The sequence below is a fragment of the Medicago truncatula genome, chromosome 7 (assembly GCF_003473485.1).
Source record: "Medicago truncatula cultivar Jemalong A17 chromosome 7, MtrunA17r5.0-ANR, whole genome shotgun sequence".
NCBI lineage: Eukaryota > Viridiplantae > Streptophyta > Magnoliopsida > Fabales > Fabaceae > Medicago > Medicago truncatula.
The window spans coordinates 24,226,275-24,238,831 of NC_053048.1; the positions used below are offsets into that span (position 1 = coordinate 24,226,275).

Genomic DNA, 12,557 nt, shown 5'->3' on the forward strand with positions numbered 1-12,557 from the left:
TTAAATTATTTATTGTTTTAAAATTTCTGAATATTTATCTTTTATTTTGATTTATAATGATGGTTAATATCGTTCCGTCTATCTGTTTTTTCTGTTGTATTCAATTGTATATAGAAAGAAAATAACATCTTTGATAAATAAGATCAAAGTGATGTTTTTTAGTGTCAAATATTGTTTTTATTGTTGTAGATTGTTCCTCCTATTGTTGTGGATCGTTCATATTTTAATGAGATTTAACTAATTTTTTAATTGATAATTTAAACAATGTTATAAAAATGATGAAAGAGTTTTAATATAATGGGGTAAAAGTGGAATGAAAATATCCAATCCAAAATTATGTACTCTATATTGTTATTATAGATACCAGCGTTTGGAAAGGCATCTTTATCTGTTTGTCTGCTTTTCTTACAGCACTAACATGTGTAAATTATAAGCAATTTTTTTATGCAATTTTAGTTTTAATTAGTAATAAATTATGTTTATCTTTTACCAATAACATAACGAATGTAATAAAAATTCTTCTCTTTTTCAGTAACATCTACAATATATTATTCAAAAGTAAATTTGTTTAAGGATATAATTAAAATAATTTAAAATTCAGCCCAAGAAAATCATGTATTTCTTTTATAACTTGTTATAGATTAATATGCTACAAATAACATACGTTATTTTTCTTAAAACTAAGTCAACATATGTTGACTTATTCAATTTTTCTTTAATAAAATAATTAAATTTTATATACATAGATAAATGGGATACAAACTTTTGATCCAACACTTTTTCATTGAATTTTTCTATTAATTTAACTATTTTTATTAAATAATTCTTTTATTATTTAACTAATTAAAAATAAAACAAAAGATAAATAACGGCTGAATGGATTGGAGTTTTCGCAATATGACATGTTAAAATTTGAATCTCATATGATTACTCATTGTAGAAATATAACCTATAAAAGAGAAGAAAAAATATAAATAAAAAAAATGAGAGATCTAGGAAAATGGAGACACGGACAAAGCATATTAGTAATATAATCCTAATCATAATAGTTAAATTAATTAAATTAAACTTTCAAATCCATGAAAACGAAAGGTAACATGCGATGTAACGTGAATTAATCTCTTCTTTAAAAAAAAAAATAAAGTGAATTAATCTCTCTTTGACGAAAAGTAGATAGTAGATGACAGATAACAAATGTCTCATAGCAAACTACTTTCAACAATCAACAACTATTATATTGAATTTGAAATATTTAATATTTTAATACTTCTCTGTCACGAATTATAAAATCCATTTAAAAAAAATATAGTCCTTAAATATAAATCCCTATACAAATTAATAATTACTAAGAGTATTTATTATTTTTTCTTAATCATATCCTTAATTAATACTACTAACTTCTATTAAAATATAAAAAAATCAAATTTAATATAAAAATGTCAATTTAGTAAAATTAATACAAAAACTAGACACATTAACTACACTATCAACAACTTATAAAAAAAAAAATACAATACCAACTTTTTTAATATGTGTGAAATTGATCAACGAGGCTTATAATAAAGGTCTGAGTGAGTAATAGATATATTTGGAAACTAATAAATAGTTTTAGATGTTCAATTACATTAAATTAGGTGTTTTGTACATAAAGGTGTAAAGAAAGCTAAGAGTTTAATTAAGACTAGTTTTTTTTTACTGGTTAATAGTATAGTTGAATTAAGATTTTAATTATTATGTTTTGTCATTGTATAATTGTTTAACCATGCATTCTATGATATCTTATCAAGTCAATTAATGAAATGATAATTCATATTTTTCATATTTATTAATTGACGTGACAATATATAATTGAATGTATATATAAAATGATTATACAATAACATAATATACTGGTTAAATTCTTAAAGTAATTGTTAAATATAAAATGACAAGAAAATTTAAATTATTTATTTTAAATAAAAAATGATTTAAAGGGGAAATAACAAAGATAACCACACGATAAAAATGAAATATGTATAAGGAAATATCAAAAAAATTCATTAAAAAAAAATGATATATCGACCTTTTCTTTTACTCAAAAAAGATATATCAACTTTTTCCATTAAAAAAAAGGAGATACAAACATTTGATTTTTTTTGCTTTATTTTACTACTTTAAACTATTTATTTATAATTTTTTCTGTCTTTATTTTATTAAATTGTTATACTATTTATTTATAAACTTGCTTTATTATCTTCTTTCAAACAAATTGATAGAATACATCAAATACAACGACATCTAACATCACTAAAAATATAAATGGATGAATTTATGAAGAAGTTCAAAACACCAAAGTTAATAGCATACAACAGTAAAATGCTTACAAATAATATGATAGATTAAAGGTATCTGGAATACCAATGTGTTTGGAACTACAACGTTAACACTCAAGTAATTTATTGAATCTATAATTGATTGAAGTTCATTTTTCAATAAGAATCAAATAAACACCAAAATATGACGAGACATCAAATAAGACGTATAAGATGACAAACAACACCGTCGCACTCAGACGACAAAATCATCAAATAAACGAAAGAAAAAAATTCTTCTAAGAAAAATAAGATACAAATGAACGATTCTAAGTTAAAAAAGATGCAAAATCACCCTTCTTAGATGAAGGAGAAGAAACAAATTCTTCTAAGAAAACATTAATTCATCATAAATAATATTCAAATCCATGAAAACAAAATGTCGCATGGGATGAATCACCTAATCTAGATTATTAAAACTGTATACGACAAAAGTATCACATAAACTAGATAATAATTGATTAAATTATAGTAAATACAACAGATAATCTAACCGACAGTAAATACTCCCTCCAGTCCCTTGGAATGTATTTAGTTTATAATATAGACCAAACACAAATACAACTTCAAGTTTTCTCAAAACTAAATGCTACTATGGAGTACTTTAAAAAACATTGTAAATTGGTATAGAGAAAACGTTATAAAGTAATTTTATCAAATATCTATCTTACTACAAACATAGTGTGACACAAGTAATAGATATCTGATCTCCTCAACCATTTAGTATAATGTTCAATTCACGGTGCATATGAAAAAATATTTATTGAAAGATGTCAACCCTCATATAGATTTTAGTTACTTTTGAAGGAATTAATATTTCCAACTTTACCGTTATCTATTCATAAACGAGTAAATAGGCAATTACCCCCCTGAAATTGTAAGTTTCGTCAATTATCCCCTGAAATTAACAAAACTTCAATTACCCCCCTGAAATTGCACAACGTTAATCAATTTACCCCCTCCGTCAAATTTTTCTGTTAGTCAATATGACGTTTTGCAAATACCCCCCCTGAAGTTTTGCACTTATGTGCAAAATGCCCCCTGAAATTGAAAATTTATATATTTTTTCTTATCCTTAAAAGTGACTACATTGTCACTGATTGTGAATCATATTAGCTAAGTTTTGTCGGTATACAACCATATATGTTCCCTGAAACGATCAAACTAATGCATGACATACATGATGAAACACATAAATGACATAACCAAGATGTCAAAATATATGGCTGCGTTACTCCATATAAATTTTAGGATATATATGGAGTAAATATAAATTTTAGGATATATATGGATTAAATAGACAATTACTCCATATATGGTTATAAGTGGTGACATATTATGTTATTGTCTTGTCTTAGTTTAGAAAAGGAGTGACTATTGGTCATCTTTTTTATTCTGTTATATGATCGACTACATGTGTTTCTGAATCCCTAAATGTGAATCACAATGAACCATTTTATTTGAGCAGCTTCAATTGCATTAGCTTTAAACTTTCAACGATTGAATTTTAGATTTTTTGGCATGACTTTAAACGCTTTACCATTTTTTTGTTAAGTTCACTTTCAACTATTAAATTAACACATTTGATTACATTTTTAACGCTTTGCACAAGACCCTTTTGATCATTTTTTGTTCAGCTTTCACCATTCTATAGTCACTCAGATTGTTGGATAATATATCAATTTTCATTGGTCAATTACTAAGTCCAAATTTGCATGTTTTGGATAAGAAAATAAAAATATGAATTTTAGGATAAGAAAAAAAAAGATTTTTCAAGTTTAGGGGGCATTTTGCACATAACTGCAAAACTTCAGGAGAGTATTTGTAAAACGTCATACAAAAAAATTTGTCGGAGAGGGTAAATTGATTAACGTTGTGCAATTTCAGGGGGTAATTGAAGTTTTGTTAATTTCAAAGAGGTAATTGACGAAACTTACAATTTCAGGGAATAATTGCCTATTTACTCATTCATAAACTATCCACCGTATAGCTTAAAAGTTAAAATCTTGAGTAATAATGTCTTCCACTTTATTAGTATTATATTGGAACATTTGTCCTGGCTATTCATGTACCTAAAAGAATCAAATGTATGCACGCTACTCTGCAATAATGTCTTCCACATTTTTTTAATAAGAAAACATTCATTCATCCTTGTAATGATTCATACATACATATATACTAATTAGTATATACAAGAAAAACAAAAGCTATATGAACGTGACACCACAACCCACTTGGTATACTTTTTCTTAAAAAAATCAAACCTATGATGAACAATAGTCCAATACCACCAGCAGCCAAGAGATATGAAATATTGAAATTAAATCAAATTTCAGATCTCAGTTCTACACCTTTATGGTGCAAAAGAATTGTATAAATTAATCAAAACCACGTGTGTAATTGAATTTGTAATCCTTATCTTCAAAAAGGAATATTATTTTTTCTATATATAAGAAAGATGAAGTAAACAAAGATCACAGTGAACAAAACCAGTACTAGTCACTAGTATCAGTATGGCTATCCAACAATCTTTGCTAGACAAGCCAAGAAAATCCATTCCAAAAACATTTTGGTTAGTCCTCTCTTTAGTTGCTATCATAAGTTCATCAGCCCTTATTATTTCTCATCTAAATAAACCTATCTCCTTCTTCAATCTCTCCTCAGCTCCTAATCTATGTGAGCATGCTCTTGATACAAAATCATGCTTAACTCATGTATCAGAAGTTGTTCAAGGTTCTACCTTGTCCAATACCAAAGACCACAAATTGAGTACACTCGTATCGTTATTAACCAAATCCACCGCACACATTCGAAAGGCAATGGACACGGCTAATGTGATCAAACGCCGAGTTAATAGCCCTAGAGAGGAAATTGCTTTGAATGACTGTGAGGAATTAATGGATTTGTCCATGGATAGAGTTTGGGACTCAGTGTTGACTCTAACCAAAAATAACATTGACTCACAGCATGATGCACACACATGGCTAAGTAGTGTGCTCACTAACCATGCAACTTGTTTGGATGGATTAGAAGGTTCATCTCGGGTCGTTATGGAGAGTGATCTTCATGACTTGATCTCCAGAGCTAGATCTTCTCTTGCCGTGCTTGTTTCTGTCTTGCCTCCAAAGGCTAACGACGGATTCATTGATGAAAAATTGAATGGTGACTTTCCCTCTTGGGTGACAAGTAAGGATCGAAGACTTTTGGAATCTTCAGTTGGGGATATAAAGGCCAATGTTGTGGTGGCTCAGGACGGCAGCGGCAAGTTCAAGACTGTGGCTCAAGCTGTAGCATCTGCACCAGACAACGGTAAGACAAGGTATGTTATATATGTGAAAAAGGGAACATACAAAGAGAACATTGAAATTGGCAAGAAAAAGACAAATGTGATGCTTGTGGGTGATGGTATGGATGCAACAATAATCACAGGCAGCTTAAATTTCATCGATGGAACAACCACCTTCAAAAGTGCAACTGTTGGTATGTATTTTTTCCCCTTCTCTGTATTTACCATTTCCGATTCTGACATAGTGATTTTTATTGATGTATAATTTGGTTTTGTAGCTGCTGTTGGAGATGGGTTTATAGCTCAGGACATTAGGTTCCAAAACACAGCAGGCCCACAGAAGCACCAGGCAGTTGCTCTTCGTGTCGGCGCTGATCAATCCGTCATCAACCGCTGCAAAATTGATGCATTTCAAGACACTCTCTATGCACACTCCAACCGACAATTTTACCGTGACTCATACATTACCGGTACCGTTGACTTTATCTTTGGAAACGCAGCTGTTGTTTTCCAGAAGAGCAAACTTGCGGCCCGAAAACCCATGGCCAACCAAAAAAACATGGTCACTGCCCAAGGTCGAGAAGACCCAAACCAGAACACTGCAACTTCAATTCAGCAATGTGACGTAATACCAAGCTCAGACCTCAAGCCTGTGCAAGGCTCCATCAAAACATACCTAGGCCGCCCATGGAAAAAATACTCCAGGACCGTTGTGTTGCAGTCCGTCGTGGACGGCCACATTGACCCAGCAGGATGGGCTGAATGGGATGCCGCTAGTAAGGACTTTCTGCAAACATTGTATTACGGAGAGTACATGAATAGTGGAGCAGGTGCTGGTACCGGTAAGAGAGTGACTTGGCCAGGTTATCATATCATAAAAAATGCTGCAGAGGCAAGCAAGTTTACAGTAACACAGCTCATCCAAGGAAATGTTTGGTTGAAGAACACAGGGGTGGCCTTCATTGAAGGCCTGTAGAAATGCCCTCTAACAACCGTGTACCGATATGTTTCAGACGTTTTGCAGGAAATAAAACAGAAAAATTATGCTTTATGGCAGGATATTACAATTGTCTTCTAGTAGACTAGTAGTGTTGTATTGAATGGCTAATGTCTGGAAATAAACTTGTCTTTACTTTATCCATGTGCTTCCCAATTCCCAGTTTTATATATTACACAATAGTCATCTAACCTTTTTAATCCATAAACGAGATTCTCAGAATGATGAAGGAATTTACCTGTACTTTTAACAAAGGTCGAAAATCATATATAATTAGATGCTTTCAAAGGGAAACAATTACAGGACAATAATATGTTATGTTATATCTTAGTTCTACAGCTTTAAGGTACAAAATAATTATATAAAAAATTGAAAATCACATGCCCCATTGGATTTACAATCCTTATCTACAAAATGGAATGTTATTTTGCCTATATATAAGTTTGATGAAGTAAACAAAGATCATAGTAAGATATTGGATAAGAGACGATAATCTCAACTTTAGAGTAGTTGATATTTGTAGTTACAACAAAAATCTTAAAATCAATTTATCTTACACATGACAGAGAAAATAAACGGATACATTATTATCTAGATTCTAATATCCAAACGAACTGTAACTTTGTTTCCTGAATGAAATATGAAACACTGAAGTATGAATGTTAAAGCAATGTTAACATTGCAATTTGCAACATACTACGTACATACTCAGTCAATTTGAGTAATAAAAAACTAACCTGCAAAAAAAGGCACCATTCGAAATTGTGGCTGCTAAGCATGAATGCATTCTTTCCAAAGCATCCAGTAAATTGATAATTGACCGATTTTGTAGTAGTAATAACCTGGAAATACTTCGGGTCTAGCACAAATGGTTGGTGCATAGTGTGTTTGACTGTTCTAAACTTCTGAGTACCGAATTTGATTCCTACTCATCAGATAGTAATAACCTAAATATAAATAAAATATTATTAATCATACAAATGAAAAACTAATATTATATTTTGAAAATAAAGGTCCAAATACTTATTGTGACATAATCATGATTCTTATTCTTCACATTTAACTCGAGGGAAACAAAAAGCAATCAGTTTATCAGCACCATATATTGTCGGAATTGATGGTCCTCTAAAGGCCCACCTCTAAAGAGCAACATTTTATGAATCACTAGTATGCCACAATATACATGTGAGAAAGGAAAAATAAGAGTTAGAAATGAAGTAAAGTTGTCCTTACATATAAGAAATGAGATAATTATTCTGCTGAAGATGCAGTAGAAAATTAAATATTCAGGTTGGATGTAAGAAGAAGTGGAAAGACTATTTTATTTTTCGATATATATATATATCTATATTTATGGTCTGCCAACGACATCAGGCGACTAATTTAAAACCTATCACCGAGACACAAACTTCAAACTTGACTCCTCATCATAGCAGTTTATTAACCCACTCAACCCTAAAATAAACACAAATAAGGTCACTGAAAGAGTATTAAGAAGTAGGTCTAGGATTCGACCCCTCTTGCTAACAAATTCCTCCTCCTGCTAACAATCTAGAAAAGGTATAGCAGTGGCTTACTCCCCTGGTTTTCTTCTTTTTTAACCAATACAGAAAAGCATGGATACCTTGTCCATAGTGTTATGAATCCTGGATAGCGGCTGAGCCACAAATTGCTAGTGAGAAAGCAGATAGCAGGACGACTGTTATTTTGAAAATTTTATAACAAAAATTGTGAGATGCTTCCCGGACCCTGCGTATGGTGGGACACTATTGAGGCCATGGCAAGCCACTGTTTTGATCGCTATAGCAACTGCTACAACTACTACACTAAGTACTCTGCTACTGCATGTCTTCAAGTAGCCAAGGGCCACCGCTATGCTACTGTAGTGCTGCTGTAGCGTGCTACTGACAACACGGGTCATCCCTATTGTACCGTAGAAGGGAAGATCATTTAAACTATTTGTACTGACTTATCACAATAAGGCTATAATCCATACATTCATTTAAACTATATACATGTACAGAGTTTCTTTTGACTTTCAATACCTTAAAAGAAGAATTTAAAATTCACAAGAGCCACCATAACAGTTTTAAATGGTGAATCCTAGATCATTAGACTTGGGGAGTAAACAGACATTAATACTTAAAGTAAGGACTGGTCCAATAATCGAAAATCTGCTTGTTTTGTTCTCTTAAACATGTTCTGAACAGGAAAAATTAAGGACCCCTGAATTATTATTATATCGCAAGTTACATTTTCACCCCTCTTACGAGCACATTTGATTCAACCAATGTGACTGATCCTATGAAGCACAGACACTCCTCGAATAAGGGGTGCCGGACACGCGTCGGTGTTCGACACCGACACGACACCTATTATTACATAGAATTATGTCATTTTCTTAAATTATTATCCATGTCAGCATGTCGGTGTCCGGTGCCCGGTGTCCGTGTCTGTGTCCGTGCTTGATCTGATACATGAATAAAAATGGTTGCTTCATGCATATGGACCCACAAAATATAAATAAGTATGCTTACATTTGATATGCTTCATCATGCAATTGCAATGTAAAATCTTCCGGCATTTAAAAACAATTAAAGAAAATATTATACAACTGAACACTAAGTCAATGTCATTATGACGGCAAATAATGTAAGAAACCTTATGGACATTAGGGTAAAATGTTTTCCATTCAAATCCAGAATTGTTCAGTTTATTGAGCCCTTCAGATCATCAGCAAACTTCTCTGCCACTCTTGAACTATGAGTGAAATGGTCCACTCTTGAATTTTCCTGTAAATATAGAACTAATTCATGATCCAATCCAACATCATTACCATATTATAATATGAACATGTAGCCATATACAGATAGAGGTAATTAGATATATGATTATTACAAAACACAGGAGCTCAAAACACAATAAAAATCAATGAAATTACAAAACTACGTCAACAGTATGGATTAACAATTGAGAGCACTACGAAGTCGACATCTTCAACATCTTGTTCATTGCATTCACATCATTAAAATTTATGAAGTCGACATCTTCTATAGGTTAACGACAGGTATGAAGAAGGTGTATCAGTTGCTCCATAAATAATGAACCACGATTCCCTATTGTCAAGATTGAGATTGAGATCAGACAGTCCTAATTCCAAGCTTAAAAATATTTCAAATCTGAATCGTCAAATCTCAATCCAACAACCTTGGATGAACCAAATGTGTCAAAATTTTGACAGCAGGGAATCCGAGTTCATAAATAATGCTCAAGTACAACAATGTGAGTGAACAATTCACAATTGAAGTATATAATGGTTTGAATTTCAAAAGCAATTAAAATTATATTATTTATAAAATTTAACAAATGAAAATAGAATGAGAATACATAGACAAAATGGATTATTTATAGCCTAGTGGCTATAAATTCACTAGTAAAAGTGAATAGGTGGGGAATCCGGAATTTAAACTCCGGCCCCTGCATGTTGCAACGTAACTATGCTGGGACGCAGACAAAATAGATTCTAACATTGAATGAAATTTTTGTAAAAATACTTTAATTCGTCGGTATATGTAAGTGTTAGATATAACACAGTCACTCAAATTAACACTCAGAATTAATATAGTCACCTAGTAACCTAATAAGAGAATATTAATTTCTACGTTTTGTAATTATTAATCAAAGGCATCCATGGTGAGAGACATTTTTTCAGTTTCAGAACAAGATATATACCAAATTATAAAATAAAAATGAAACGAAAAACTTACCGGATCATATGGCAACCAACCGGAACGGCTGAGATGGAGCATGCATGCATGCATTAATATTTCTTATTATTTCCTTGACTTTGAAATCAAAACCTCACAACTCATTATATAAATCTATCTTGTTAAAAAAACAAGTACAACATGTATCATTAATCACTTATTATAATTTTGACTAAAGTGCACTTTTCCCCCCCTAACTTTCAAAAACTTGCAATTTTGACCCCCTAAGTACCAAAACCACAATTTAACCCCCCTAAGATTTAGCCCCATTGCAACTTTGGTCCTTTTGACCAATTTTGACCAAGTCAACGCCGATTTGGCATGCCACATGTGTATTTTTTAATTTTCTTTTTTTTTTTAAAAGCCACATAATCATTTATTAAATTAAAAAAATAAAAAAAATCAGAATTTTTAAAAAAAATCAAAAATTGAAGATTTTTTTTTAATTTCTGATTTTTTAATTTTCTTTTTTTTAAAAGCCACATAATCATTTATTAAATTAGAAAAATGAAAAAAGAAATTGAAAAATAAAAAAAAAATCAGAATTTTTAAAAAAAATCAGAAATTGAAGAACTTTTTTAATTTTCTTTTCTATTTTTTTTTAATTTATGATTTTTAATTTTTCAATTTCTTTTTTCATTTATCTAATTATCAGAAACAAAAAAAATAGAAAAGAAAATTACAAAAAATTCTTCAATTTCTGATTTTTTTTTTTAATTTTTCATTTTCTTTTTTAATTTTTTTAATTTAATAAATGATTATGTGGCTTTTAAAAAATCAGAAATTAAAAAAAATTCTTCAATTTCTGATTTTTTTTTAATTTAATAAATGATTATGTGGCTTTTAAAAAATCAGAAATTTAAAAAAAGTAGAAAAGAAAATTAAAAAAAATTCTGATTTAAAAAAAATTCTTCAATTTCTGATTTTTTTTTTAATTTTTCAATTTCTTTTTTAATTTTTTTAATTTAATAAATGATTATGTGGCTTTTAAAAAAAAAGAAAATTAAAAAATACACATGTGGCATGCCATATCAGCGTTGGCTAGGTCAAAATTGGTCAAAAGGAGGGCTAAATCTTAGGGGGGCTAAATTGTGGTTTTGGTACTTAGGGGGCCAAAATTGCAAGTTTTTGAAAGTTAGAGGGGGAAAAGTGCACTTTAGCCTATAATTTTATTAACCTCATTATCCACTTTGAATGCTCCTTTTATGAGTCTCTCGGTCCACTCCATACTTCCTTTTACTCCCTCAATGCCTTTTTTTACTCCCTCAATAAGGGTATTGTTTAGGAAAAAAAAGAGTCATAAATGCATATAGTAATTTGAAAAAGGTTTTATATTTAGAGATAAATTTTTAGTCAAAACAGGGCTTAGATATAGGGACGGAAGAAGTAGATGTTAACGAAGTCTAGCTTTGCTCGGGAGTTTGGAAGAATAGGGAGGGCATAAGATTAAATGCAAAAATTGAAAAATCTCTTAAATTTTTTGATTGAGTGTTTTTGAGGTAAATGACACATGGATACTTATATTAATGCACTTTTTATTTTGGGAGTGTTGCAGTCCTTTGTCTCATATTTTATATTAAGTGTTTCATTTGAGTTTTACACGGGTATTAAAGAGATGATTAATAGTTTTGATCTTAATAGTAAAATATGTGTTGTTTACTAAAACATCTTTATTAATTATAGTTAGTGGAGTAGTCATAGATGATTCAAATGCAACTAATAAAAGTATGTTGGATAATAGGAATATTTCTTGGATTGATTGGAACATCATTTGTAAGATAAGGAGATGATGAGTGGTTTGGGGGTTAGGAGGATTAGGAAGCTTAATATTGCTATGTTAAGTAAATGGTGACTGAGAGAGACCAAATGTAGTTTAGAGTGTTGGCGGTGAGGTATGAGGTTGGGGGGTGTAACAGTTCTATTTGGTTGCAGCAGATTGTGCATATTAGGGAGGGCGTTGGTGTTTGGCGGAGGGTTGGTTTGAAGAGGATTTGAGTAGGAAGATGGAGAATGGGAATGACACTTTTTTTTTTGTAAAGATATCTGGTTTGGGGATGAAGTGTTGTGTGTTTGGTTCTAGCGTCTATTTGATCTATCTTATAACAAATGAACATCGGTGCAGATATTGAGCGGTTAGGGTGGGGGAAGGTGGGGGA

At 30.9% G+C, this 12,557-nt stretch overlaps 1 protein-coding gene and 1 long non-coding RNA gene across 2 annotated transcripts; one reads left to right on the top strand and one right to left on the bottom strand.

The window, feature by feature from the left end:
* The first annotated feature begins 4,624 nt into the window (after positions 1 to 4,624).
* LOC11440079 (pectinesterase) lies at positions 4,625 to 6,778 on the top strand. Its single transcript, XM_003622640.4, has 2 exons — positions 4,625 to 5,831; positions 5,916 to 6,778. Exons 1-2 carry the CDS (start codon positions 4,865 to 4,867, stop codon positions 6,611 to 6,613), a joined length of 1,665 nt encoding a protein of 554 aa, XP_003622688.1. The 5' UTR covers positions 4,625 to 4,864; the 3' UTR covers positions 6,614 to 6,778.
* Positions 6,737 to 8,578, bottom strand: LOC112416480 (uncharacterized). The gene is made up of 3 exons (XR_003006986.2): positions 8,259 to 8,578; positions 7,372 to 7,581; positions 6,737 to 6,872 (listed from the first exon to the last, which is right to left on the bottom strand). It is a non-coding gene; the product is annotated as an uncharacterized lncRNA (long non-coding RNA).
* Between the last annotated feature and the right edge of the window lie 3,979 nt (positions 8,579 to 12,557).

What these genes read in the sequence shown, in the direction of transcription:
- LOC11440079 (XM_003622640.4), top strand. Translation starts at nt 4,865, where the DNA reads ATGGCTATCCAACAATCTTTGCTAGACAAGCCAAGAAAATCCATTCCA. An exon ending in CTTCAAAAGTGCAACTGTTG is followed by an intron (nt 5,832 to 5,915) that starts GTATGTATTTTT and finishes TTGGTTTTGTAG; the next exon opens with CTGCTGTTGGAGATGGGTTT.